General features: G+C 40.6%; 2 protein-coding genes across 4 annotated transcripts in view; one reads left to right on the forward strand and one right to left on the reverse strand.

The window, feature by feature from the left end:
• The first annotated feature begins 1,670 nt into the window (after positions 1–1,670).
• On the forward strand, positions 1,671–10,626 carry bdh1 (3-hydroxybutyrate dehydrogenase, type 1). Its single transcript, XM_049564924.1, has 5 exons — positions 1,671–1,992; positions 6,533–6,643; positions 6,786–6,927; positions 7,040–7,192; positions 7,833–10,626. The coding sequence occupies exons 1-5, from the start codon at positions 1,780–1,782 to the stop codon at positions 8,297–8,299; spliced, it is 1,086 nt and encodes a 361-aa protein (XP_049420881.1). The 5' UTR covers positions 1,671–1,779; the 3' UTR covers positions 8,300–10,626.
• Positions 10,627–11,208: 582 nt separating this feature from the next.
• nck1b (NCK adaptor protein 1b) overlaps positions 11,209–27,651 on the reverse strand; it is a 37,402-nt gene continuing 20,959 nt past the window's right edge. For 2 of the 3 annotated variants that reach the window (XM_049564922.1, XM_049564921.1), the window contains 2 exons: positions 16,573–17,327; positions 11,209–15,143 (listed from right to left, as the gene is read on the reverse strand). In XM_049564922.1, the coding sequence (XP_049420879.1) occupies positions 14,943–15,143; positions 16,573–17,327 (956 nt within the window). In that variant the 3' untranslated portion in view covers positions 11,209–14,942. Of the gene's footprint in view, positions 15,144–16,572; positions 17,328–25,797; positions 25,949–27,651 lie in introns of those variants that run through there. The other variant, XM_049564923.1, reaches the window with a different exon arrangement.

Genomic DNA, 27,651 nt, shown 5'->3' on the forward strand with positions numbered 1-27,651 from the left:
TTTTTGTGTGGATCCTACGCATTGTTTTATAAATGGGACACCTGGGGCCGTATTCACAAAGCTTCCTAGTGCTGAGAGTCGTTCCAAGAGATTAAATTCTAAGAAAATTTTTAGAATTGTGATGTTTTTGTAGAATTTCCCTCAATTTTAAAGTTAAGACTAGAAATGCCAGAAATAAAATAATCACAACACTAAGATACTTGGAAAAACTGGAGAAATGCAATAGTGCAGCAGTGATGACTTGGGTCTGTCAAATCCTTCCAGCAGCAGTGATCACACTAACAAAACACTTTAACAGTCAGCGGGTCATCTCATTTCCACTGGGTGTCCACACCTTGCAGGCTCACAAAAGGGCGTGTCTCTGACAACCAATCACATCTGTTAAAAGCAAACATCACACCTCGCAACAGGGGTCAACCACACCTCCTCACTGAGATAAAAGTTTCTGTCCCTGCCTTGCTCAGAGTTGTTCTGAGAACTTTGCTACATCACTCCTATGTTAGGACTCCTTAGTTAAAGTTTTTAGGCTAAGTTAGGAGCTCTCTGAGAGGATTCTCAGAATGTGTGTGAATACGGCCCCTGATCTAGTTGCATTTTAATCCTGACATACATTACACAGACTGTAACCTGAGAGCAGTTCATTTTTTCAAGTTTTTATTGTACAAAATCAATAATGAATACATAAGTGACATTAATCAGTCAAAAAAAGAAGAAAAAAAGGGACAGTATACATATTTAAAGCCAGGGGGCATTATTCACCCATGCAAGTACACTGAAGGAGGCGAACTAATTCATTGTCTCAGCAGTGTTATTTTTAGAGGAGAAAATAGTTTCATGTCTTGCTTAGTTTCATTTTCAAACACCATATAAGGGTTTTAAGTTATTGAATTTGGATTTGCGTATATATAGGATTTAGCTGAAACAATGGTTAAGTTATTAATATAATATTAATTGAGTTATTGCCATTACTTTTATTAAATCCAAATGAAACATTCCCGAATATTGTGAAATCAGAGCCAGTATTATCACTAATAAATCTGCTTTTTATTAAGTGCCAAAACAGATGAAGATATGTTTCTGGGAGTAGAACATCACAGAATAAACAATTAATTGTTAATTTATTGGCTTGGTAATATCTGTAAATAACTAAAATAATTTTAAAGGAGATGTCCCTTATTTTTTAGGCATGTTAATAAATACTTACACTGTAATTTCCAAATATTTTATTTATATTAAGGTCTTTTGTAAAGCTGTTCCACAGGGGACAGAGACATTACTCTGAAATAAACTGTGTATACCTCTGCTGTTATTTTTGGTAGACAAGAAGCATATCTGACCCACAGGAGTCGTCATCTTTAAAAGGGATTGCATTCATGACTACAGAATATTCCCTTGGAGTTACAGGTAAACCAAATTTAGAGAGGAATTCTGAGTCTGAGTCACTGCCTCACCAAGGTCATTTCATTTGTGAACAGTTTCTTATAAAACAGTGATTTGTTTAATACAATATGTTCCTGTTATTCCAAATGAAATATTTCTGAGGGGAGATGTCATGTAAATGATGGAAACTGGACATTTTCAGGGGCAGAGCAGCTCAAAAAAGTTTGAGAGGTTTTCAAAACAAGGGACGTCGTTGCGTGGTGACGTCATCACGCAATGAGACCCCCAACGTCACTTCGCAACTTGTAGCAACAGATCGACCTTCCTGCAGCAACTTCCTCTGAATATTATTTGGTAACACTGTTCCTCGTCTGGAAAGCAACACTCTGTTGTGTCAAGATGGCCCCGCTCCCTGTGCTCCGGGTGGCGCTCTTGGTGTCATTCTCAGTGTTCCTCACGGTGGTGCTGGGCTTCGGGCTGCCTGCTCTCCTGAATGTAGCGATGAGGATGTTGGGATTACCAGAGACCAGTGTGACCGAGTGCATAGTTGTGCTCTATTTACTTTTTGTGGTGTATGTGGCGACGCCTCGCATTCCCAGGGGCTGCGTGGAGGTAAGGTTACAGTATGGACTCCTGTTTCCTGCACGAAAACTATTAATGTCCTGCATATAGGCAATAGTATATTAATTAATTAATTAGGCATTTTACTGGGATGCAGTTTATCATAGCATCAGTTTAATATGGCACGTCGACACCAGAAGTGAAAAATTAATGAAAGCCTCGCAACTGTAAAACCTCAGTTTGACATTAAAAAGTCATACCATGGTACTCCCATTATAAAAATCATGATACAGTATGCCATTAAAAAAGTCAAAGTCATGTATAGTATGGCATAAAGATAAATGCCGTGATGAATATCATATATCATAAGGAGTGGGACATAGTATGCCATAAAATGTCATAGGGCAAGTATGGCATAAAAATAGTTAATATAGTGTCATAACAAATACCAAAAAGTGATATTGTAGAATGCCATAAGAAAAAAATATAGCATGTCAAACAAAGTAAAAAATAAAAAAACACCCCAACTAAAAACAGTTAAGTATGGCATAAAAATATTGGTAAAATAAATTAAATTTAATAAAATATTATACAGCAAGTATGCCAATAAGGGAAATATAGCATAATATGCAATAAAACATTCCATATATTAAGTAATGAAACATGCCAAGAAAATATGTACAGTATGTACTGTCTGCCATAAAAAATGCATAATTTATTATTTCAATAAAAATGTGAAAAATGTCAAAGTGTAGTGTACTAAAAATGTCACAGTGTACTAGTATGTGATAAGTAATTGTATAGTATGCCTAAAGAAAATTAATAGTATAATATACCATAAAATGTAGTACTATGTCTGAAAAAAGGAAAATAAATATAATACTAATAAGAATACGAATAGAGTTTGCCATTAAAATGTCATAACATGCCATAACATTGTAAAATATGTCCAAAAAAAAGTCAAAAAAGGTCATAGCATAATATGCATAAAAAGTGTAATGAAAATTGCGTAGTATGCCAATAAAAATAATTTATCTTAAACTATGCCATGAACACATCATAAATGGTATGTCACAAAAAAATTACTATAGTATGCCATAAGAATGTCATGTCATCAACTGCGAAAAAATGTTATCGCATAGTATCCCATAAAAATTTGAAAGAATATCATAGCATACGATGTGCTAAAAATGTCAAAGTGTAGTATATGATACAAATGCGAAAAAATGTCATAGTATGTAATATGTCGTCAAAAATCGTCAAAAAAACATCACAGTAAAGTATGTTGTCAAATATCATGAAAAAAACATCAAAGTATAGCATGTCTTCCAAAATCATGCAAAAATGTCATAGTATACCATGTCATCAAAAATCATGAAAAAATATCATTGCATAGTATGTCGTCAACAATCATGAAAAAAAACATCATAGTATAGCATGTTGTCAAAATTACTGAAAAAACGTCATAGTATAGTATGTCGTCAAATGTCATAAAAAAACGTCATCGTATAGCATATCATCAGAAACTAAAAATGAATGTCATAGTATAGTATGTCGTCAAAAATAATGAAAGAACGTCATAGTATAGCATGTTGTCCAAAATCATGAAAAAACGTCATAGTATAGCATGTCGTCAGAATTCATGAAAAAATGTCATAGGATAGTATGTCGTCAAATGTCATGAAAAAACGTCATCGTATAGCATATCATCAGAAACTAAAAATGAATGTCATAGCATAGTATGTCGTCAAAAATAATGAAAGAATGTCATAGTATAGCATGTTGTCCAAAATCATGAAAAAACGTCATAGTATAGCATGTCGTCAGAATTCATGAAAAAATGTCATAGGATAGTATGTCGTCACAAATCATGAAAAAAACGTCATAGTACAGTATGTTGTTAAAAAATCATGGAAAAACGTCATAGTATAGTATGTTGTCAAAAATAATGAAAGAACGTCATAGTATAGCATGTCGTCAGAATTCATGAAAAAACGTCATAGCATAGTATGTCCTCAAAAATCATTTAAAAAACGTCATAGTATAGTATGTTGTCAAAAATCATGAAAAAAACGTCATAGTACAGTATGTTGTCAGAAATCATGGAAAAATGTCATAGTATAGTATGTTGTCAAAAATCATGAAAAAATACGTCAAACCATGTCGTCAAGAATCATGAAAACGGCTCATAAAACTGCAAAAAAACATCATGGTAAAGCATGTTGTCAAAAATCATGAAAAAAACGTCATAGTATAGCAAGTCTTCCAAAATCATGCAAAAATGTCATAGTAGACCATGTCGTCAAAAATCATGAAAACGCTTCATAAAACTACAAAAAAAAATCATAGTAAAGCATGTTGTCAAAAATCATGAAAAAAAATGTCATAGTAAAGCATGTCGTCAAAAATCATAAAAAAAACGTCAAGGTATAGCATGTCTTCCAAAAATCATGCAAAAATGTCATAGTATACCATGTCGTCAAAAATCATGAAAACGCTTCATAAAACTACAAAAAAAGGTCATAGTAAAGGATGTTGTCAAAAATCATGAAAAAAAAAGTCATAATATATAGCATGTCAACAGAATTCATGAAAAAACGTCATAGTATAGCACGTTGTCCAAAATCATGAAAAAACGTCATAGTATAGCATGTCTTCCAGAATCATGCAAAAATGTCATAGTATACCATATCGTCAAAAATCATAAAAACGCTTCATAAAACTACAAAAAAAGGTCATAGTAAAACATGTTGTCAAAAATCATGAAAAAAAAATGTCATAGTATAGTATGTCGTCAAAAATGATGAAAAAAAGTCATAGTATAGTATGTTGTCAAAAATCATGAAAAAAACGTCATAGTATAGCATGTCGTCAAAAATGATGAAAAAAAGTCATAGTATAGTATGTTGTCAAAAATCATGAAAAAAACGTCATAGTACAGTATGTCGTCAAAAATCTTGAAAAAAATGTCATAGTATAGCATGTTGTCAAAAATCATGAAAAAAACGTCATAGTACAGTATGTCGTCAAAAATCTTGAAAAAAACGTCATAGTATAGCATGTCGTCAAAAATCATGAAAAACCTTCATAGTATAGCATGTCATCAAAATTACCAAAAAACGTCATAGTATAGTATGTCTTAAAAAATCATGAAAGAACATCATAGTATAGGATGTTGTCAAAAATTACCAAGAAACGTCATCGTATAGCATATCATCAGAAATTAAAAAGAAACGTCATAGTATAGTGTGCCATCAAAAATCATGAAAAAAAACTCATAGTATAGTATGTCGTATAAAATCACGACAAAACCTCATAGTATAGTATGTTGTCAAAAATCATGAAAAAATGTCATAGTTTACGATGTCGTCAAAAATAATGAAAGAACGTCATAGTATAGCATGTTGTCCAAAATCAATAAAAAAACCTCATAGTATACCATGTCGTCAGAATTCATGAAAAAACGTCATAGTTTACGATATCGTCAAAAATCATGAAAAAAACATCATAGTACAGTATGTCGTCAGAATTCATGGAAAAACGTCATCGTAAAGCATATCGTCAGAATTCATGAAAAAACGTCATAGTATAGTATGTTGTCAAAAATCATGAAAAAAACGTCATGGTTTATGATGCTGTCAAAAATAATGAAAAAACGTCATAGTATAGTATGTTGTCCAAAATCATGGAAAAACGTCATCGTATGGCATATCATCAGAAACTAAAAAGAAACGTCATAGTATAGTGTGTCGTCAAAAATCATGAAAAAAACCTCATGGCATAGTATGTCGTATACAATCACGAAAAAACTTCATAGTATAGTATGTCGTCAAAAATCATGAAAAAACGTCATAGTATAGTATGTCATCAAAATTACCAAAAAATGTCATAGTATAGTATGTCTTAAAAAATCATGAAAGAACATCATGGTATAGGATGTTGTCAAAAATTACCAAGAAATGTCATCGTATAGCATATCATCAGAAATTAAAAAGAAACGTCATAGTATAGTGTGCCGTCAAAAATCATGAAACATTGTGAAAACATTTCACAGCATAGTATGTCATAAAAATGTCATACTATAGTAGTCCATCAAAATGTGAAAAAATATCAGAGTATAGTATGCCATAAAAATGACCAAAAAAAAAGTCATAGCATAGTTTGCCATAAAATTGTGAAAAAATGTCATAGTATAACATTGCACAAAATTCGCCATTCATGGCAATATGGCAGTATATAGCATGGTATAAAAAATATCATTGTACAGTATGGAATTAAAGTGACATAGTATAGTATTCCATAAAAAAAAATTATGATATAATATCCCTCAAAATTTTTGGATCTTGCATGTCACTGATAATGCTATAGAAATTGATGTAAATACTGAAATGGAAAGCTGATGTCCTGTTAATGTTTACACATGTACTATATGTAGACAGTCCTAATTTCCTTAATATTTCCTTGTGGAATCTTTTCATTAGATTAAATTACATACATTAGATATTAATGTGTGGAACCTTTCATATAGTCCATTTGTAAATCTTTTGGGGACATTTAGAAAACCCTAACTATATGGTGCCCCTCTCTGCAGGTGAAGGGGAAAGCTGTGTTTGTCACAGGTTGTGACAGTGGATTTGGTCATGAACTTGCCAAACATCTTCATAAGCTTGGCTTCACGGTCTTTGCTGGATGTCTTCTTAAGGTACGGAGAAAACATACAGCAGAAAACATACAAGAGCAAGCAACAACAATTCTCTGATGTTGAAAAACAAATAAAGTGAAAACTTTCAATTGGTACGTTTCATCTGAGTTGGTATAACTGAGGTGACATGTCATCGTTGCAGGATAAAGGTGGAGAGGGTGCAAAGGAACTGGAAGAATTTCACTCAGATCGCATGAAGGTGGTCCAGCTGGATGTCTGCAGTGAAGAGCAGGTGAACCAAGCTGCAGAGTATATCAAAGACAACCTGGAGGACTCAGAAAGAGGTACTGCAAATATCTCATGTATTCATTAACTTTGCTAACAGAATATTAGTGTCTGTGTTCATCCACACACTTCCTTTTAACCTCTGACAATCTGTCACTGGTCTTGATCCAGGTCTGTGGGCTGTGGTGAACAACGCCGGTGTGTCAACGTTTGGAGAAGTGGAGTTCGCCTCCGTGGACACCTACAAGCAGGTGTCAGAGGTCAACCTGTGGGGCACCATCAGGGTCACCAAAGCTGTTCTGCCATTGATCCGCAGGGCCAAAGGTTAGCAGCTGGAATATAACACTGTATTATCACTTAGTGATATATAAACATGATGGAGTTAAACAGTGTTCAAAATGGCACCAAACTGCATCGGGGATTTTACTTGCTCAACTTTGTTACCAGACTTGAGGATCATAAGCCAACCAGTAAGTTGTGTCACATGATTTCAATGAGGAATGCTGACTATTTCAACAAGCCTGAAACTGAAAAACAAATTTAAAGCCTTTCTTTATCACAAAAATGTTAATGACTTAATTTATATGTATTGAAGTACTATGTTTTAAAGGTCTAGTGTGTAGGATTTTGGGGGATTTATCGGCAAAGATGCTGTCTTTATCAAAGTTCATCAGCAACTAACAGCTCAGCATAGGTTAATGAGTGACTCATCAAGCAACATGAAACACAGCTCCAGGCCTTGTCTTAATAATATCTTTGGACAGTTGAGCTTTGGATCTGGATCCATAACAGACTTTGAGTTTGGAGCTGGACCAAAGATACTTAATTTCCTTTTACATCATTTTATTACCAGCGGTGCTGCATTCAATTGTCGTCGTATTCATTTATTCTAATTCAACACTCGTTTCGAAGAGACATATCTGCAGAAAGCCTGACTAAATCTCTGTTACGTTTATCTCTGCAGGCCGTGTTGTGAACCTGGCCAGCATGTACGGGAGGATGGGAAATGCCTTGCGTTCACCTTACTGCGTATCTAAATACGGTGTGGAAGCCTTTTCTGATTGCCTTCGCTATGAAATGAAGACCTGGGGAGTCAAAGTGTCCATAATCGAACCGGGGAACTTCATCGTGGCAACTGGCATCATGACCCGAGACACTGTAGCCAGCACGGCCAATAAGCTGTGGAACGAGGCGCCGTCGCATGTGAAGGAGGATTATGGGAGAGCCCACTTTGAGCACCACATGGCTTTGATGCGCTCTTACTGCAGCAGCGGACAGAGGGATATTTCCCCTGTTCTGGATGACATTACTGATGCCATCATGTCCAAGCGCCCCTACACACGATACAACCCCATGGAGCCATACTGGTGGATCAGAATTCAGATGATGACCCATCTGCCTGCCGCAATAGGCGACTTCTTCTACTTCTAAAAGAGGAGCTGTTCCTGTAGGAGTTTCCTGTGATTCATATAAAAGCATCTTATTCAACTCTGTAGCGCTACGCAGATCAGTAGACTTACCCTGAACAGGGCTCTCTGCTACGTGTTCCTCAGCACTTTAAACCATTCACTGATCAAGCCTTAAAACTTAATGGTTTTTTAAACTGTAAAGAAATTATTGCACTTTGCTTTTTGTATGTTGTACAAGACCCATAACTTTATCTATACAGGTAAATTCCATGATAAGTAGTAACTACTTTGTGTTGAGTATCAGCAGGGCTATGACATACTTGTAGCTATATATACTGCATCGTTATTGCTTGCTGTGGTATTATCTTAAGGGACAGCTCAGCCCAAAATCAAAAATACATATGTTTCCACTTAAATGTAGTGCTATTTATCAGTCTAGATTGTTTTGGTGTGAGTTGCCAAGTGTTGGAGATACCGGCCGTAGAGATGTCTGCCATCTCTGGAAAATAATGGAACTAGATGGCACTTGGCTTGTGGTGCTCAAAGCGCCAGAAAATACATTTAAAAACTCAGCTGTAATGTCTCTTTCCAGAAATCATGACCCGGTTACCACAATGCAAATAGCTAATCAGCAACTCAGTGTATTTACCCATATAGACATGGTTGACGACCTGCTGAAGTTCAAACTGAGCATCAGAATGAGGAAGAAAAGTAATTTAAGTGACTTTGAATGTGCTGTGGTTGTTGGTGCCAGACGGCCTGGTCTGAGTATTTCACAAGCTGCTGATCTACTGGGATTTTCACACACAACCATCTCTAGGGTTTACAGAGGATGGTCCAAAAAGAGGTCAGAGGAGAATGGCCAGACCGGTCAAGATGATAGAAAGGCAACAGTACCTCAAATAACTATTCGTCACAATCAAGGCAGAAGACCATCTCTGAACCAACAGCACATGGAACCTTGAAGCAGATGGGCTACAGCAGCAGAAGACCACACCAGGTGCCACTCCTGTCAGCTAACAACAGGAAACTGAGGCTACATTTCACACAGGCTCACCAAAACTGGACAATAGAAGACTGGAAAAACGTTGCTTGGTCTGATGAGTCTGGATTTTTTGGCACACTTTGGGCCCCTTAGTACCAACTGAGCATGGTTTAAACACCACAGCCTACCTGAGTATTGTTGCTGATCGTGTCCATCCCTTTATGACCACAGTGTACCTATCTTCTGATGGCTACTTCCAGCAGGATAACGCACCATGTCACAAAGTGCCAGTACCTTGTTGAATCTATGCCACCAAGAATTAAGGAAGTTGTGATGGCAAAAGGGGTCCAACCTGGTACTAGCAAGGTGTACCTAATAAAGTGGCCAGTGAGTGTATTTTCTGTCTATCAAACTACACCTGCCAGCTGTATCACTGCACAGAAGGAAGCATGCATCTGCTGCTAGCTCACCTAGCACCAAGGAGCTAGCTAATGTTAGAGCTTAGCCATGGAAGAAGCCATTAATGTTGACAACTTGCGCTGTTACAGGCATGAGCCGCTCATCCATGAGTAGATGCACTTTTCCTTCTGTGTGGTGATACAGTTGGCAGGTGTAGTTCAGTAGAAAGAAAAGAATTCCTACAGAACAAGACAAACTGCTCACAACAAGCTCTGTGGGTTATCTAGAGTAACCAGGTCATGGCAGGAGTGTCACCTAGTTCCATTATATTCGAGAGAAGTCAGACATCCATATTGTCGATATCTCCAACACTCAGCAACTCACACCAAAACTATCTAGACTGATAAACAGCACTACAAGTAAGAGAGGAAAATAGAGTTTTGATTTTGGGTTGAACTGCCCCTTTAGAAAAAAGAAAAAGATTGTGTTTTTCCTCTTCTATCTTTTACTTTCTCTGATACTTGTAACGTTTTGCCTTATGGGAATCTTCTGGGCCCCCACTGGCATGAGGACCAAAGCTGTTAGAGCTCAAGAGAAGGCCCCCGCTGTTCTGTTGTGGCGACGCCGGAACAAACCAAGGTCAGCTACTGTAAGGCCGTGTTGAGATTTGGCTCGACTCAGCCCAAAGTTACGTAACAGCAACACAAGCCCACTTTGTCTCACATTCGGCCCGAGCCTCTGCGTGCTACTTTTGACAGTGAGGTTGATTGATGTGATTAATGGGCATACTGGAATAATAATAATAAAAAAAAAAAAAGCTTCTCCCCACCACCCCTCTCCCTCCTGAATGGAAAAGTATCTGAATATTGAATGATGTGAATGAAAAGAGCATTTTTATTTTGACAATATTACAATCACAGTATCATTTTTCAAGAGTGATTTGAAATAAAGTGACCAAAATGTGACGGTGGTTTTGTATTTGAGTTTGGCCTGGGTTGTTTCAGTAACATGTAATGATACAAATGGCCACCGGATGGCGTACATGCATCATACAAAACTGCCACAGCTCTCCTCATGCATGAATCATCTGCTGTCTATCAGATATTGTTAATGTCCCAATTTAGGCTGCATTATTATCACATTATAGCAAAGCTGGAGCACAGAGAACAAATAATTACCCAGTTTTCATATAATTAGGACTCGTACACAAACGCAAGGCCTAGTCTATGAAACATTTTGTCATTGCCGTTTTTATAATCAGTACAAAAACAGCTTTCAAATGAAAATGAAAGTACCAACATTTGACAGTTCAGCCCGACAGCACTGAAACACTGCTGCAGATAAAAACAAGACATCATCATCATATCATTTTTATGCCGTTTATTACGTCTTTTGAACACTCTAATAAACTCTTCTAAATTATTACACCTGAAGACGATCTCCCCTCCATAAAAACAGTATTAAGAGCATGACATTAAATTTCACAGCACTGCCTTTATCATTCCACAGCATGGATCTGTTTTCTTCACTCTCTCTCTCTCATACAGAAAAAAAAAAAAAAAAAGCTTCGTGAGACAAAGAACACCAAGAAGCAGCACAAAAGCACCAAAGTTTGAACACTGGTCATTTGTTCTGGAGTATTATCAAGAAATTAAAAGTGGAGATTCACGATTATCTCAGGCTTGTTTAGCAGTCTGGAGCTGTCCAGCTGCTCTTGTAGTTCTTTGTCGTGAAAAACAGTTTGATAAACAATCTCTTGATAATATCCATCACAAGTGACTTGAGTGTAAGCAGATTTTAAAACCATGTCTGTACAGCTACAAGGCTCTGCTCATGCGGCCTCCGTTGGTGTAAAATGAAAAGAGATCCCAGTTTATAACAATATCTATGCAGGGAGATACTGTAGGTCTGTATTTGAATATCAAGTAAAACATTGAAGTATTGAGGATTTCTTTTTTCTTACATATTTAAGTGGCTAAACTGCAAAAGTGAATGTCTTACACTAGTCTTATATGAAATACATACAGACATAAAAAACTGTTTCCTCGGAAACCATGACAGTTTCTTCACAACCGACGATACGTGATGCCGTTAACTTGAGGTGCTCATACATGAGATTCAGGTCATGATTACATCACACCTGGGGGGGGGGGGGTTATGTTTCTGAATGAACATCAGCACATTATTTTATACTGTACACGTTAGGCATTCACTTTTCACTTAAGGAGTTATACTTGATGAAATCAGCAAAGGTAAGGTCACTTGAAACTACACACAACATCACCTAATGGGCATTTTATGCGTGATTTGAAACAAACTAAACAAACAAACAAAAAGTTAGACAATGACATTTTCAGCCAACAGCTACATGAGGAAATACCCTTCTCTGTGAGGATGACACCCCCATCACTAATCAGACTGACGCACATGCAAAGCTCTAACCAAATAGCACGCAGTGGTGACAAGAGAAGTGGGAAGAAGAAGAAGACGAAAATAAAAAAAAAAAAGGGACGCTAAACCTTTGGTTGACAGAAAGCTGTGAAGGCACATTTAAAATCTCCTTCTAAATCCTTCAAACTGGGGCACGTTGCGTTGGCGTTTGTCACTTTAATGCTGCGTAATATTGCAGATGCTGTAGAATTGGAAGTCGGGGAGGAAATTTCACACACACAACACCAACAAAAAAAAAAAAATGGGGTTGATAGCAGTCGGTTATTACTGTAGGGCAGGCAAACACTCGCTCACATAAAGTGTCAGAGGAAATGGCACCAATATAACACCAGGGACTGGGTGTAATAAATGACATGCAACAGGATTCCTGTAACCCAAATACTTATCTGGTGACGATAACACAGAAACCAAAGAGGGGATCACTGGAAATGGCAGGAAGACAGGCACAAATGTCCTTTTTTAAAAAGATTTGGGACCCAAAAGAAACAAAACTCACTTAATCCATTTTACATTAAGCATGTTAGATGTTTTTGAGCCCTGACAGGAGCTTTTTAATCCTGGAATGTATTTTTTGTACTGTTTAATAAGATGTGATATCACTTAAATTAGCCAACGACTGGTACTGTAGGTGCATAATTAGAACTTGCCATTTTAACCCGTCATGAATCAAACTGAAACGTAATTGCTGCATTGTTTATAATCCATCTTCTACAACAGTCACAGCTCTTGTATGAACAGCTCTGTCAGTCACCTGGGGAACTGAGAGGAAAAAAAACACACCCATGTTTTGTGTTCATTGTGGCATGACTGACTTTTCATGCTTGGATTAATTAGACTTTAAAAAGCCCTCCCGTCCAAAAATCATTTATTCTCCACTATGATACATCAGCGTTGGCCTCCATTCATTTCCTCGCCCGTATAAGGGCTGGGAGCGGTAATCCAGATACTCGATTCCGTGGAACACATTCTCCAAGTCTCCTCCCTAGATCCTACTTCGCTGCTTTTGTTTTTTAAGGGTCCATTTTTCCATTCCTCCTCTATGAAATCCCTCTTCCTCCTCCTCCTCCTCCTCCCCTCTCCTTCCCTCTCTCGCACTCTTTCCCTCCCCTGCGCTCGGGTCCAACTGGCCACAGCTGGAGAACTCATCATCGCGAGCATCGTGATCATCATCAGCTCCCTGAGCCCACTCCGCCTGAAGCGGCTCCCTGCCAGCGCTGCTCGCAGCTCTGATTGCAGGCGCTGGTGCGAGCTGCCCCTTCAACATTCAAAACACTACTTGGTCCATTTTTACTCGACAAATACCCACTCACTGTAAATATAAACCATGTGATCTGCCGAAAAACATTTAGATGCACTGCACTCTAACTTGACATTGACCGTACATTTAGAAAAACAAGCTGGATTCCCCAAACTGGGAGACTTCTTAAGACATATCGGCCGTGGAAATACATGCCCAGGTATCATAGAAAACATCAAGCATTTACACCAGTTTGTACTCAGCAGTGAGGAAATGCTTTCTGTGCCTCCTAAAGGAAAAGGGCGTCTCCTAGCTTGATGTATATGTGCTGCAACACGACCCCTGTGTGACCCCTTAACTCCTCCATTCCCTCCAGTGATCACTAATTCAGGAGCAGTGACATCATCCTCTGGACTGCCTGGACTGATCCTCCATTTCCCCTTCCAACTCCACAGAGCTGGCGGGTGTTTGGAAGCCGCATTGCTGTCAACGCACACCCATCCCACTGCCCTCATCCTCCTCGCCTCCAGAGAAACGTCCCCTTGAGCAACACTGGGAGGACACATCAGCTGTCAGGGATCTGCTCTGCACTAAGAAAGTCTCCAGACTGCGAGGGAAAGTACTTTCTGACTCTTCACATGACCTCCACACACACGGATAAACTCCCCCATCGCTCACGCCAGCTGCCAATCACTCTTTCAGGAGATAAAAAAGTGACGGTGTGAGGACGCGTTTCTGTTTGCATGCACACATGCAAAGTCACACCGTCTATGATGCCTCGGCTTTGTAACATTCACATGATATGGATACAGCAATATGTGAGACAAGCAGTTTTGTTGTACAAAAAGAAAGTTGAACAACTAGTTTGACTTTGCACAAGAAGAGGAATCCTCCAAATCCTCTGACCGCAGATGAGTGCGGCACTCCGATCTCTACCACTATGATCCTAACAGAATTGTATCAATAAATATATTTTGGTCACTTAAATGTTTATTCATGATTAGCAGTTAGCAGAAGTTGTGGATTAGTGTGTCCACAATCAGAACGAACCAATTAAGACAGACGACACAGAAACGAGTTGAAATGTGGACCTCTGTAGGCTAGTTTGCTAACATCTGACAATGCCTCATACGGGTGGTTGCTGTGTTGGATACAGTTAAAAATAATCACATTTTTTAAAAAGAAACTGTTAAAAAGATTATATATTATCAACAAAAACAAAAAAAGGAAACTAAATGCAACTCTAATAGATATCAAGGTGGAAATACATGGCATTGCCTATGACCTAACACATCTGGATAATTTAAAATAGGCGACCAAGAGGTCTGTAGTCAACTCTCAGGAGTCCATAGTCTCTTTGTCTCCCCCTCCCATTTCTCCGTGTCTCTCCCATACTTTTTCCATACCTCCTCTTGGAATGCTCACAAATCGGGCATTTAAGTCCTGATGATGTGTTAAGTCCTCAGGCTTGGAGTTTAAATGTTAGTGTGTGTTCTGGCGTAAGTATCTGTATGTATATATATATGGATGCAGTTAATGTATAGGTGTGGTGTCTGTGTGGAAGTGCGTGTGTGTGTGTGTGACAGAGAGGGATCAGGAGGCGGCCAGGGCCTTGATCAGGTACAGTTTGTCTCCCTGCTCACTGGTGAAGATGGGGGCCTTTTTGTAGTGTTCAACAAGCTCTTCCATAGAGTTGAACTTGCGCTGTCCAATGCAGTAAAGGTTTTCCTTCAGCTGCACTTTGAAATGCTTGTTCTTGCTCTGCGCCTTCAGAGAGATAGAGAAGTCGTTTGGCTGTGAAAAGAAAAGGAAATGCAGAGTTACACTATCGGTGTCGAGACAGTGGTGTGAATAAGGGCGCCTTTAAAAGTGTCACTGACAGTCATCAACTTTCATCTCAGCCCAAATCATACATTGCAAATGATTGGTAATGCTGTTAACCATGTACAACACATCAACAGTTCGGTTTCTAATCAAATGAAGCACCAATTTTTTACAGAATTTTTAGAACACCTGCAATCGAAAACGTACACGTATGTGACCCTTGTGCAAATATTAGGAGTTGGTCCTTCGAGATAAGCAGTAGGTGGCGCTAATTCTCCAGTCAGGTGCCATTATACCACTGCAGAAGAAGAGGGCGCAAGACAAGGAGGCTAATCAGGCTAGACCCTACATGAACCTGCAGTGTCTGTCCAAGCCTGAACTGAGTTTGAACCACGGCAGCAGTTTTGGGCTCTAGCTTGATTAAAAACCCAAATTTCTACTGTAAAAAATATATTGAGTGCACAACAATGGTTCATAGCAATGCCGCGCACAGATGGTGATCTTACTGAACTATTGTTTTGTCTGTGAACCTTGACAGTTACTGCTGAGCTGAATTTGATACCTTTGTTAAATGACCTTGTTGTTCATTCATGTTTTATGGCTGTTTTGTGAAGTTTGCCTTCAGAGCTTTGAGCAAGACAGACCTGAAGTTTTAGGAAAAAGATCATTGTTTGGGTTCAAATGAAAAGCTCTCTGACAGAAAGCCCTGGAGAGAGCTTAAAGCGGCCTCTGCATTGACAGTAAATCATGACTCTATGTCATCATGTAAAAGTGCCGTATGTGGGATTTAGGGAGATATATTGGCAGAAATGGAATACTATATCCATAACTATGTTTTTATTAGTTTATATTCAGCTGAAAATAAAAATCACTGTTATCATTACATTTTATCTACATGTGGAGCGGGTCCTCTTTTACAGCCAGGGTTGGAAATGAACTTTTTTGTACACCTGCCACTGTAGATGGTGAGTTCCAAAATCAACCAGCCACTCAAAAGATCACCACTGATTTTTGGGCTGGTTGCTGATGCTAATTTCCACCGCTGTTCACAGAGTCGGCCATGTTGTTTCTACAGTAGCTCTGAATAGACAAACCAAACACTGGCTCTAGATAGGGCAATTTGTGTTTTTGCATCTGCCTCCATAGTTCTCCTACACACTTGGCACATGAAAGAAATTTCAGCTGTTTGCAATCTACAAACCTCACCACTAGATGCCACTAAATCTCACATAACAGACCTTTAATTGCGGAATCTGTTTCCATTGCACTTAGTCGCAAGTTTTAAACCTATTTTGCCTCATATAGCAAGATTTTTTTGTGTTTCTACTCCTACATGAATTGAAAATGCAGATATAAACAGGTCTATTGATGGTTTGTTAAACAGGTGTAAGCTACTGACCGATGACTCGCTGTCTCGGATGAGGAAGTCCCCCTCTATGCCTCTCTGGTTGAGGGCCACCTCCGCCTGGTGGCGCGTCACCTTTCCGTAGTACCACTCCTTCCCCGCGAAGCGCCCACTGCCTGAAGGCGAGATGTAGTCACAGTCAGGTGTGGGTGGCCCGGCAGGCCCTGCTGCGGGTTTATGGGAGGTGGAGTCCAGCACGGTGACGTAGTTTTTAGGCACCAAGCCCAGCTGTCCGTCCACTTTGCGACACTTCCACCACTCTGGGTCATTCTCGGGCTTTTCCACCACCTCCATCACCTCGCCCTTCTCAAAGTTCAGCTCCTCGTCGTTGCCGGAGCTGAAAGGGTAGAGCGCCTGAACAGTGTGTAGCACTCTGTTCCCGTTCGTGGTGCTGTTCATTACAGCCGCCAGCTTCTCCGTTAGCGATCCGGCCGAATCTCCGACTCCGCCCATGCCCCCTCCCCCCGCCGTCAGATCCACGTCCTCTGTCACGTAGTTGGACGGAAACCAGCCAGACCGTCCGTTGTAGCTGCCGCGCCACCAGCCATCGCTGCACTTCTCCATCACCACCACCCGCGTGCCTTTCACCAGAGACAGCTCGTCCTCGCGCTCTGGTGTGTAGCTGAACTTGACCAGGGCGGGCAGGTTAAGGTCGTACAGGCGCTCACCATTATCTGCATACATGTCTGTGTCTGCGTTGGAGGCTGTGTCTCTCATCCCCCCCTTTCTGCTCTTCACCTTCCCAATTCCTAAAGAAAATAATTAAGCAGAAGTGTAAGATTTTACAGAGAGAAAAATCATCATCATCATCATCTACACCACAGCCCAGTGAGTAAGGTCAGAGACTTAATTAGAAGGCACACAGGCCTTTAGGTCTTTTTGCGTAAATTAAAACTTAAAAGTCATCATTTTACTAAAAAGCAAGCCTCTGGAATTCACATTTTAACACCCTTCCACTGATGTGGAACAAGTCTCAACAGAAAAACAAAAACCACATACACACCATTCAAAAACACCTCCGAAAATTTAAGGGAGGAGTAAAAAATCCCAGACAAATACCAGGCAGCGATAATAAGCATTAGGGGCTGTGCTGAAATACAGGGAGGGTGGGTAAGTAGGGTTAAAATCATTGCTTTTCTGCATTTACAGTGGCCTAACCCCCCACACTCCAAATCCAGATACATTCTTGGGGATTAGGCCTGGGTGCTGAGGAAACAAAAACGCAACGCTGGTGTGGTTGAAAGAAAAAGAAAAAAAAGAGTGGGATGAAAACTTGTTTTGGCATGGGGCTATAAATCCTGTGGAAACTAAAATATGTACACTGGTTTATCAAAGTGCTGCTACCTAACATTGAAAAGAACCACAATTAGCCTTGAACTCTGTAGGCAGAAAGGCTCTGTCACATTTCATTGTTGCTAATCACATTGCGCTAATCACCTCGCTGCCCTGACACCTGCGGCCTTGCTTGCACAGCAGCTGGAAACTCTGTCCCACTTCTGCCAGCACTCTGGCTTCTGGCTCTCCTTCCTCCCTCTCTGTCCTCAAAAACTCTCCACCCCACCATAATGCTCCAAGCACCCCACTGAGCTGGCCGTTTGACTTCAGCATAGATGATTAAAAGGGCATATTTATCAAGACTTTATCAACTGCGGTTTAGCAGAGAGCGAGCTTTTCCTTTCGGTTTGTAGACTAAATGTCAGCCAGTCACACGGGGGAATGACCACAGGGTGAATTTCATCATACATGAAGTCGACCCCTTGGCATCTCTAAACAGCCCCGAGGCTAACAGAAGGGGGATTACCAGGCCCTTTAGCCTTTTCCTGGGTTATAGCGCCTGGAGGCCGAGCTTTGGCAGGCCTGTGGTCATCGTCTTAGTGGACAAGAATTTCCACTTGGCAGCCTGGCATGCTGTATGAAACACATGTGTAGCTAGCAGTGGACACAGTGGCGAGATCACACCTTCTTCCAACTTTCCAAGACACCAGAAAGCAACTCTCACACTCACAGCTCCATCGGTCTATACGTTACTTGTGTAAACAACGGTCCTCCATTTTGCTAGTTCCTTGCAAAGCTAATATAACACCACTGCTATTATCACAAATCTAACTGATGATGTAGGCAAACCTGACCAAAGCTGAGACAGACTTTGATACCAGACGCAGAGAGCAAACCAAAGTAGTGACTCTATTTCTGATTACGTTTGCAAAGCTATTGCTTGCATAATCAAAAGTCAGCTGGGTGAAATTATACAGGAAGGCAGGGTGTAGTCTCAAGGATCATGCTGGGAGGATGGTGTGTGTGTGTGTGTGTGTGTGTGTGTGTGTGTGTGTGTGTGTTTGTTTTCTGAGCGGGAACGTGACTAATTTGTCACAACGCCATACTGAATCTGCTTTACCACAGATAAATTGTTACTGAAAAGTGTCCGTGACTCAAGCAGTGCAGACAAATTTCATGGTAGCGCTGAGAGTCCAACGTCAAATTGCTTCCAGGTAGACCCTGTTATTAGTCACACCACTGTAGGTAACTACAGACTCCAGACAGGGTGTTAAAAGCTGATGTCTGTACGTGGAGGTTGGGTCTACTTGTGCCTCGGTGCAGTCTTAATAACTCACAGGGTGACTGGCAAAAACAAAACATCTGTAAAGAAATATTTTACATGTAGATTAAATTAGAAAAGGCCATGCCACCTGGGTTTGGAGTTTACACACACAACACAAACACCTGACTCCTCTTCAGTGTAATAATGATACAAAAATGACAGCTAGAGGAAGAAGAACATGTTCGTGCAGGTGCAAGCCCCAGGATGTGTTCTGTGCACAGTTGGAAATGACCTAGTTAACTCCAAAAGAAGGTTAGGGGTCAACCCTGCATAAATAAAGTATCTTTTAGCTCTAGCTGAGAACTGAGCCAACCGAGAGCTTACATTTTATCTCTCTGGCCAGGTAACACAACCGTTATCAGTGTCCCTGACAGAGATTTTATTTGCTACTTCCTGCTATGGTCACACGAACACTTTGCATTAAAAAAGCACAGAGCTCAGGACCATTGCATTTGACTAGATCGTCAATCTAAGCCAACACAATAAAGGGACGCTAGGATTTGCCTGTACGGCTATAGGTAGATGATACTGAGAGATAAAGGGGTTATTGAGGGCATCTGCTGCTCTAAGGGGCCATCTGTCATGCTGCTGTAGGTTAACTGCTAAGAATTCACTTATGTGGCAACTAAGAACGACCGTGATTTTGTGCTTCCTCTTACAATTTAGCGGAGACTCTTATCTTACGAGGCTTTTACAGCACACACAGCGCGGTACTGCTTAATGCAAGGCCGCTGTGCTTAATGTCAGACACTGCTGCATTCTGCTCAACTGGTGGAAAATGATTTTGGTGGCCACTTCCTTGAGATCCTGCCACGTTCTTTAGGCAGTTTATGAGTTCGATGAAGCTCAAGTTAGGGGACAATCTTTGGACCTTTGAGTATGCTGACCTCTGCAAGGCATGTCAAGTGGGCATTCTGTTGTTGAAAAGAGGCTGAATGTTTGTGGGGAAACACACTGGACTGCAAACAAGAAGGGAGGAGGAGTTATCTGGTGTATGGGGTGCGAAGTACACAGAGTAATTAGCATAAAAGTACAAAACAGAAGACTTGTTTGGGAACAGAAAATGTGATAGATTCTAGCGTATATTATTTTGGTGTATGTGCTCTAGGCTACCCAAAACCCTGCATATAGTGATAAAAGTGACACAGCTGCAATGACTGGGCAGTCTTGAGGTCAAGCAATCGAGACAGGACTCATAGTTGTTATGACGGACACATCACTGGTTGTTATTAGGACCGAAACTGGGAATCTTTAATTATGGGACGGTCCATCTTACCAGCAGGCCACAGTACCGTCCAGACCTGCCACCTTTACCACGACACAACCACATGAGGATGAGATGAAGAGAATTAAACAGTAAATAACTAACAGAATATGACAATTATGTGCCCAAATATTGTATCACGTAAAGTAGGGATGGGCTTGAGTACTCAAGAATACGATTTGGACATCAGTAATCATGTTTTTCACCTTGAAAAAAAAGACATTTTTCTGTTGGGGTGCAGTGATGTAACTGCTATCCTCCTGTGTCACAGATATAACGTTGAACATTTTCTGTCATCATCACTTGATCTAATGTTGTAGGCAGATTTTCGACCAGGCAGAAGAGTGATGTTTGGAAGTATTTCAACACAATCATTTTAATGAATGTGCAGTCCAAGCTATGTCACGTTAAACTTGATCTGTCAAGGGCAGAAAGGTTGGCTAACTCTAACCCCTTCCCACATTCGTGTTTATTTTTGACTAGGGATGTACCAATCCGATATCTGGATCAATTATCTTAGGAAAGAACTGTGTAGTCATCAATGCCTGATGCATCTAGTCTTTTCTGTTCTACATGTAAAGGTATATATCTTTTTAGGTCAACCATGGTACCGGATCGGTATCGGGTATCGACTGATACTCAAAGCCACAGCATCGGGATTGGTATTGAAACTGAAAAAGCTAGATCGGTGCATCTCTATTTCTGACCACATTCTTATGTTCGATTTTTTGTGAGTACTTGAGTACTCTACCCAGCACCCACATAGGATTTAAACCCTGCGACTCCCCACCGGTCGGTTAGAACTAAAGCAGCCTCTTGGATGAGGGATGAAATGTCATCAAGAAACTCAAGCAAGTCCAGTTACCTAGGATATAGCACTCAGGAATTACCATGACCTGGTAACCAACACGCACTCTACAATAATTTAATGTGAGTACTACTTAAAATGCTCATGCCTACTGTCAAGGGTTCTACACACAAAAAAACAAGCAAGCAAACGGTAAACCACAAACATAAACAACCCCCACACCTGACGGCTGCCCCAACTCATTAGCTGTGGGAAACACAGGCCTCCTCTAAGGTGCCTCAACCTCATCTCATCATCGAAAGTAACCCCCAAATACTGCTGCCTGCATGAGCTTTGCATGTACATATGCAAATGTGGTAGCTGAACGCTTCCCCCGAAACCCACAAACCATGCCACTACCTTACTGCTACCTGAGAAAGGTCTTCGAGAAAGAAGAGAAAATAAAAAGCACTGTACACTGGAAACTTTTTTGTTTCGACGTCAGATGCTTTTTCCTGTGCATTTCCTGAGAGAGGGATGCGAAGGAAGGAAATCACGTTGCGTCAGATGGCAGCAAATCACAGCGAACAATGACAAAGACCTTAACACGCATATGTAAAACCCCTCCGAAAAAACTTCACTTTTTGTTGGCCGATGAGGTGTCCCAGCAGGAGGAGAAGAAAGTGCTGGGGAGTTTGTTTAGCTACCAGTGACAGACAGGAACTAGTTTTGTTTTTTAACTCTGGCCTCCCTTCGCTGGCTGGCTGTCCATTGTCTGCCAGGGCCCTTTCGACCCCTTCGCTTCCCTCCATTCCAGGGCTCTTCCTCTGTGGACGACAACACCCCGCGTCAGGCTGTCTGACAGTGCCTGAACATCCCTGCACTTGAACACAACATGATCACTGGGACCAGTTCAGCTGCAGTGAAACAACTCAATAAAGAAATATTTTAGAGCCAAACATGTGTTAGAAACTGGCTGATAATCAGAGAGGTGCACCACAGACGAGTCCCTATCACATCCTAATGTCTATCCTCCATGTGTCCAAGGTGATTTAACCTCTGACAACAATGTGTCACTCGCATTCACCAGACAAGTGACGCAACACAGCAACCCTCAGCCATATGGTCTAGTATGAGACTTACGCATTAAATGTAATGACACCGTGTGCAGTCAGAAAGAGTGAGTCAAACTAACTAAAGGGAACGCACACAGGAGCAAGCTGGCATATTCTTCAATGGGGACGGTTTGGGGTGCCATTTAAAACTACAGCTTCAGTCAAGCTGCTAACATGGTTGACTGATGGCTGCGCAGGAAACATACAAAGCTCTTTCAACTTCAGCCGTCTGAGACATCAAAAGCAGTCAGTCATCAGGCTCTGTGATGGAGCAGAGGGAGGGATGGAGGCTTGGTGCTTCATTTAGCTTTTACAGCTCTGGATAGTGCAGCATTACTGTCACAGGCAATGCCAAGGAGAACAGTCAAACAAAAAGGTGGTTGTATTAATTCCAGCCAGTATTGACTTTGTTATTGAAATCTGACTGGTTGTGGATCAAGCCTGGTTATTGACATTTGTGCACCTTTGCATCACTGCAGCAACACTGAAACTATTATCTCACTCAAGCTTCAATATTTCTATCTGTAAAAATGTCTTCACAGAAAGTCTTTTTCATACTTTTTTTTCACTTGACCTATTTTTTTTTAACCTCTGCTCTGGTGACCCAAATTTAAAGAACATTATATCTCGGGTTCCCCTCACTTGACTGTATCATTTTGTTACACCAGTGAAGCAATAGATGTCGTGACACTGATTGTTCCAATGTATTGAATGTCAAAAAAATACGTATGGAAAGCAGGTGCTGCTGCAACTGTCTGATGAGAGTTTTGGTCCTCCTAACAAAACGCTACTTGATTTTAAGGCATATTGATATGTTTTTCTACAAAGCCCCTCTTTTCTAAAGAAGCCAGAGTTTTAAAATTTTGTCTAAAGAAGAGCTACACATGGTCAAACTGACCAGACACACGATGCCAGCAGACATTTTGATACTTGGTGCTACGTTTCATTCAATCACAAAAACTGTTAGGTTCAATATCCAGCGCTGCTCATGACATTGACTTTGAAATAAGGACTTAGGATACATGTTGCTACATCCAACAAAAACAACTGTTCTTAACGGGAAGGTTATTACTCACAGGCAAGCAACCAAACCCTTCAAATCAGGAAATGAAACTGAAGCTGAAACAATAAGTCAAAAATGAATCTGCAACTATTCGTTAAAAAGGACAAAAGTTTTTTTTGTTTTTTTTTTTTAAGAAAAAAGGAGAAGTTGATTGGTACTTGTTTGACAAATGGGGAATTTTCTTCTTCATTTATGATCATAAAACGAATATTTGAGTTTCGGACCATTGCTTAACTTGACTATGGGTTCTCGTAATTTGTGATAGACATTTTTTTAATGATATTTGCTGACATTTTGTAGGCTAGGGCTGCAACTAAGAGTTATATTTTATCATAACTTTCTTCATTAAAATAAAATCATAATTTCCCCACAACTCAAGGTGATGCTTTCAAATGTCTGGTTTTGGCCGACAAACATTCCAAAAACCAGAGACGACCAGTTTACTGTTGTACACCACAAAGACAAGCATCAATTCCTCACATCTGAAAAACTGGAACCATGAAATGTTTGTCATTTTTGCTTAATAAAGTAACACTTCAAGTTCAACTAAATTATTGGAATAATTTGTGGGTATGTTCATGAATTGTCACATCTACTCATCTACAGAATAAAGTTGAATTGTTAAATCTCAACTAATAATCAGTTGAAATATTTATAATACTCCATAAACTATCTGTAGGTGAACTATTCAAATAAAGTGTTATTCCATTTTCAGAGTAGTTGCCATTTACTATCTATCGACTGATAGATTAGACGGCCATTAGGTTGAATAGACAAGGGGAGCTGTACTGTAGACATTACCAGCCTGATTACAGTGCTTGCTAGTATTCAACAAGCCCAAACCCCTGCTCACTTCCTCTTAAGCAATTCTTAATGGCAGAAGACACAGGAAAACAAAGATAAGTGGACAACTTTACAAAAGAAAAACATCATAAGTCCTAAGTGACGTTGACAACTCTCCCCGCCAATCTCTTAATTATGATTATGTCTTTTGCTTTCCTGGCCTGGGAACAGCGTGGCGGTGGTTTTGGAGAAAAGAAGCGGGACTTTTTGAGGGAGCAAGGGACAGAGACTGCCAGAAAGTCAAATGGACAGACCCTGCACAATGATTCAACTTCCTTCTAACTTCTCACTTCCTCTCTGGCCTGGACTCCTCCAACGCTCAGGGAGAAATGTGGCTCAAATTAGAGTTTCCGCTCACTGGGGAGGCTGAGAAACAGGAAAACAGAGGGAGGGGAAACAGAAAGAAAGAGAGAAAGAGAGAGAGGAGACTAACAGCTCTCAGTTTACACAAGCAAAACGTTTGTTAGCTCATCTCGATGTTCTTCTCAGCCCTTTTGCACTCTCTGGATTCTTTACAAGCACTGGACACACACACACATGCACACACAAGTAGGGTAGATAGGCAGAGACAGGAGATACCACTCAACAGTTACAAGGTGAGATTACAGCATGGGTGTGCGCCAGGGCCTTTTGAAAAAGTGTGTCAGCGTGGCTGTAAAGTATCTGCGGCCCACGGAGCTGCCGGAGCAATGACATTCCTCTGATAACCGAGCGAGGTGCGGGAGATGGGAGCCCGGGTCCCATCAATCAGCAGAGACCCCTTCCTCCTCTCAGTACAATGACTACAGTGTTCTACATGAGCACCCCGCGTCCCTTCAACTGTAGCTCATGACTGGCGGTGGGGTGGAGGGATGGAGTGGAGAGGGGGGGGACCCTCCCAGAATGAGCGAGCTCGCCCTGAGGGTAGCATAAAAGAAAACAGACTTTGGCTATGTCTTGAGATACTTCTAAACAGGGTGGAGAGGGGGTCTTCAAGCATGATAATGTAATCCACTGAGTTGCAGCCCACTCACTAGGACAAATGCTAGAAAAAAATGGAGTAGGATTACTTTGTTTGTGTGTGTGTGTGTGTGTGTGTTTAAAAGAAAGAGACAGAGAGGGATCGCTGAGGCAATTACAGGCTTCGGCTCAGCAAAAGGCTTCTGAAAGGCATATCCACCCAGTCTTTGCAGCCGCTCACACAGACACAGCCTCAAAAAGCTGTTAAGACACCCTCGTCTCCCTCTCTCTGCCAGCACAACATGTTAGCACAGAAATCAGTTTCCGCCCGCTCTAAATATGACACATTCATTTGGCTAACCTGAAGCTGAAACCAACTTTACAACCAAAGTGAAAAATCAGAAAGGGAAGATGAAAGAGGGGAGAAAAAAAAAAACACTGACAGCCGCTCCTGCACAGTCAGAGAGAGAAAAAAGAGCTGCTCAAACTTGAAACAAAAGCTCTGCAGCCTACACCACTTGTTTAAAAAAAAAAAAAAAAAAAAACACACACACACAAACAAGGAGCTACAGGAGAACAAAAGACGAAGAAAGTTAAAAAAAAACTCACGAAAGAAATGTTTGAATAGGTTAGCCATGTCCATTTTGGGCTCGCTGTCTCTCCCTCTCTCTGTCTCTCTCCCGGCCCCTGCTCTCTTCCCACTGCAGCTGTAGAGTTATTCCATGTGAACACCCAGAGAGCTGGGCGGATAGCGGAGCAGGGCAGCCCACTCTGTGAGCATGTGGTCAGGTTTAGCCAATGAGAGTGCGGGATAGAGAGGCCTCTGGTCCAGCTCTGGAAGGCAGAGTACAGAGGCCTCATGGAAAGGGGAAGAAGTAAGGAGGGAGGGAGGGAGGGGGGGATTGAAGCTCACACTCAGAGAGAGAAAAAGAGATGAAAGAAGGGAGATACAGGGAAAGTGGAGGAGCTATTTTATCAACCTTGAGGCGCCGATTGGTTTTTCTAACAGGGTGGTGATCTGAAAAATATATTGAGAGAGGATCCGAGGGGACGCTGCGACGGCTGAGTGAGTCACTGAGTGCTCAGTGTCACATGACTGCAGTTGTTTGCAGGAGACACACTCATAACTTTACAACAAACCCAGGAAACATGAGTCCACAAACACACACACACACACACGCTCCAAAACACAACCATCTGCAGACGGATCATACCCTCACACATTCTTTCAAATGATGACACCACTCCACACCCAGCAACTGGCTTGTTTAAAAAAGAAGAAGAAAAAAGACAGATACATTTTCCTCCCACATAACATATGAAAGTGTTGTCATCCGGCTGCTTCTCTTCTTCTCCCATTCATGCACAAGAAAAACACAACCACCCACAATCTACCAGTTAAAAAACGTCTTAAATCTACTTATAGATCATAAAAAACACAAATGAAGGTGAAGTATTTACAAGCTTTCTATGATTGTATGAGTGTTTAACGAGGCTCGGTTTCGCCTTAACTCGTGTTTTACATTAGTCCGTGTTTTATTGGGTTTATGTGTGAGTGTGGCCTGTCTGTGTGTGTGTGTGTGTGTGTGTGTGTGTGTGTGTGTGTGGTGCAGCTGTTCACCTGAGTGTTATTTGATCAATGGACGTAGTGACAGGTGGAGAGTTGTTGCAAGGTTGATGGCTGTGGTGCGTGACAAAACATACCCCTACCCAACAATGCACACAAATCCATACATAAATAAATCTACACACTATCTGAGAAAAACAGATTTGTGTTTGGTATCTAGTGTCATTAAAGAAATGTTACTCCCCCATTTCTGATCCATCGCTAGCATAGTTAGCATGCATTGGCGCAGAGGGCTAACTTGGCTTGTTTACTACATTGTGTGAACGTCACTATCACACTGAATCAGGGCTGCCTCTTAATAGTCGACCAAATGTTAGCCAACTGGAAAGGTCATTAGTCCGCAAGATTTCATTGGTCGCTTAGTCGCAGAGAAAACAACAACAACAACAAAAAAAACAACAACGTGAAACTCTATTGGGAGCTGCGCCTTGTCAAAATAAATCAAAACCTATATGACTGGACCATGTGGGAATTTAAATTTGAAAGGACAGGAACAGGAAGTGGCCATGCTTAGCATTCAGACAGGAGTTAATTGACAGGGCTGGTACCTGCGGTTATTCCACAGGCTAGTTAATAACATGTCAGGCAGGAAATCCAAAGTGTGGGATCATTTTGAGAACAGGGTTCCTACACATTTGGAATTTCAAAATTCCATACTTTTCCATACCCTAATTTCCAGACTTCTCTGCGTTTTTTTTTTTGTTTGTTTTGTTTTTTCAGAGAATATGCAACATCTGAGTAAATATATCAGTGTATCATATTTCACATCATATTTAATTATTCTTAATAGGCGACTGTAGCCAAGTACCATAATGGCATGCAAATAAAAAGTCAGG

The sequence above is a fragment of the Epinephelus fuscoguttatus genome, linkage group LG21 (assembly GCF_011397635.1).
Source record: "Epinephelus fuscoguttatus linkage group LG21, E.fuscoguttatus.final_Chr_v1".
NCBI lineage: Eukaryota > Metazoa > Chordata > Actinopteri > Perciformes > Serranidae > Epinephelus > Epinephelus fuscoguttatus.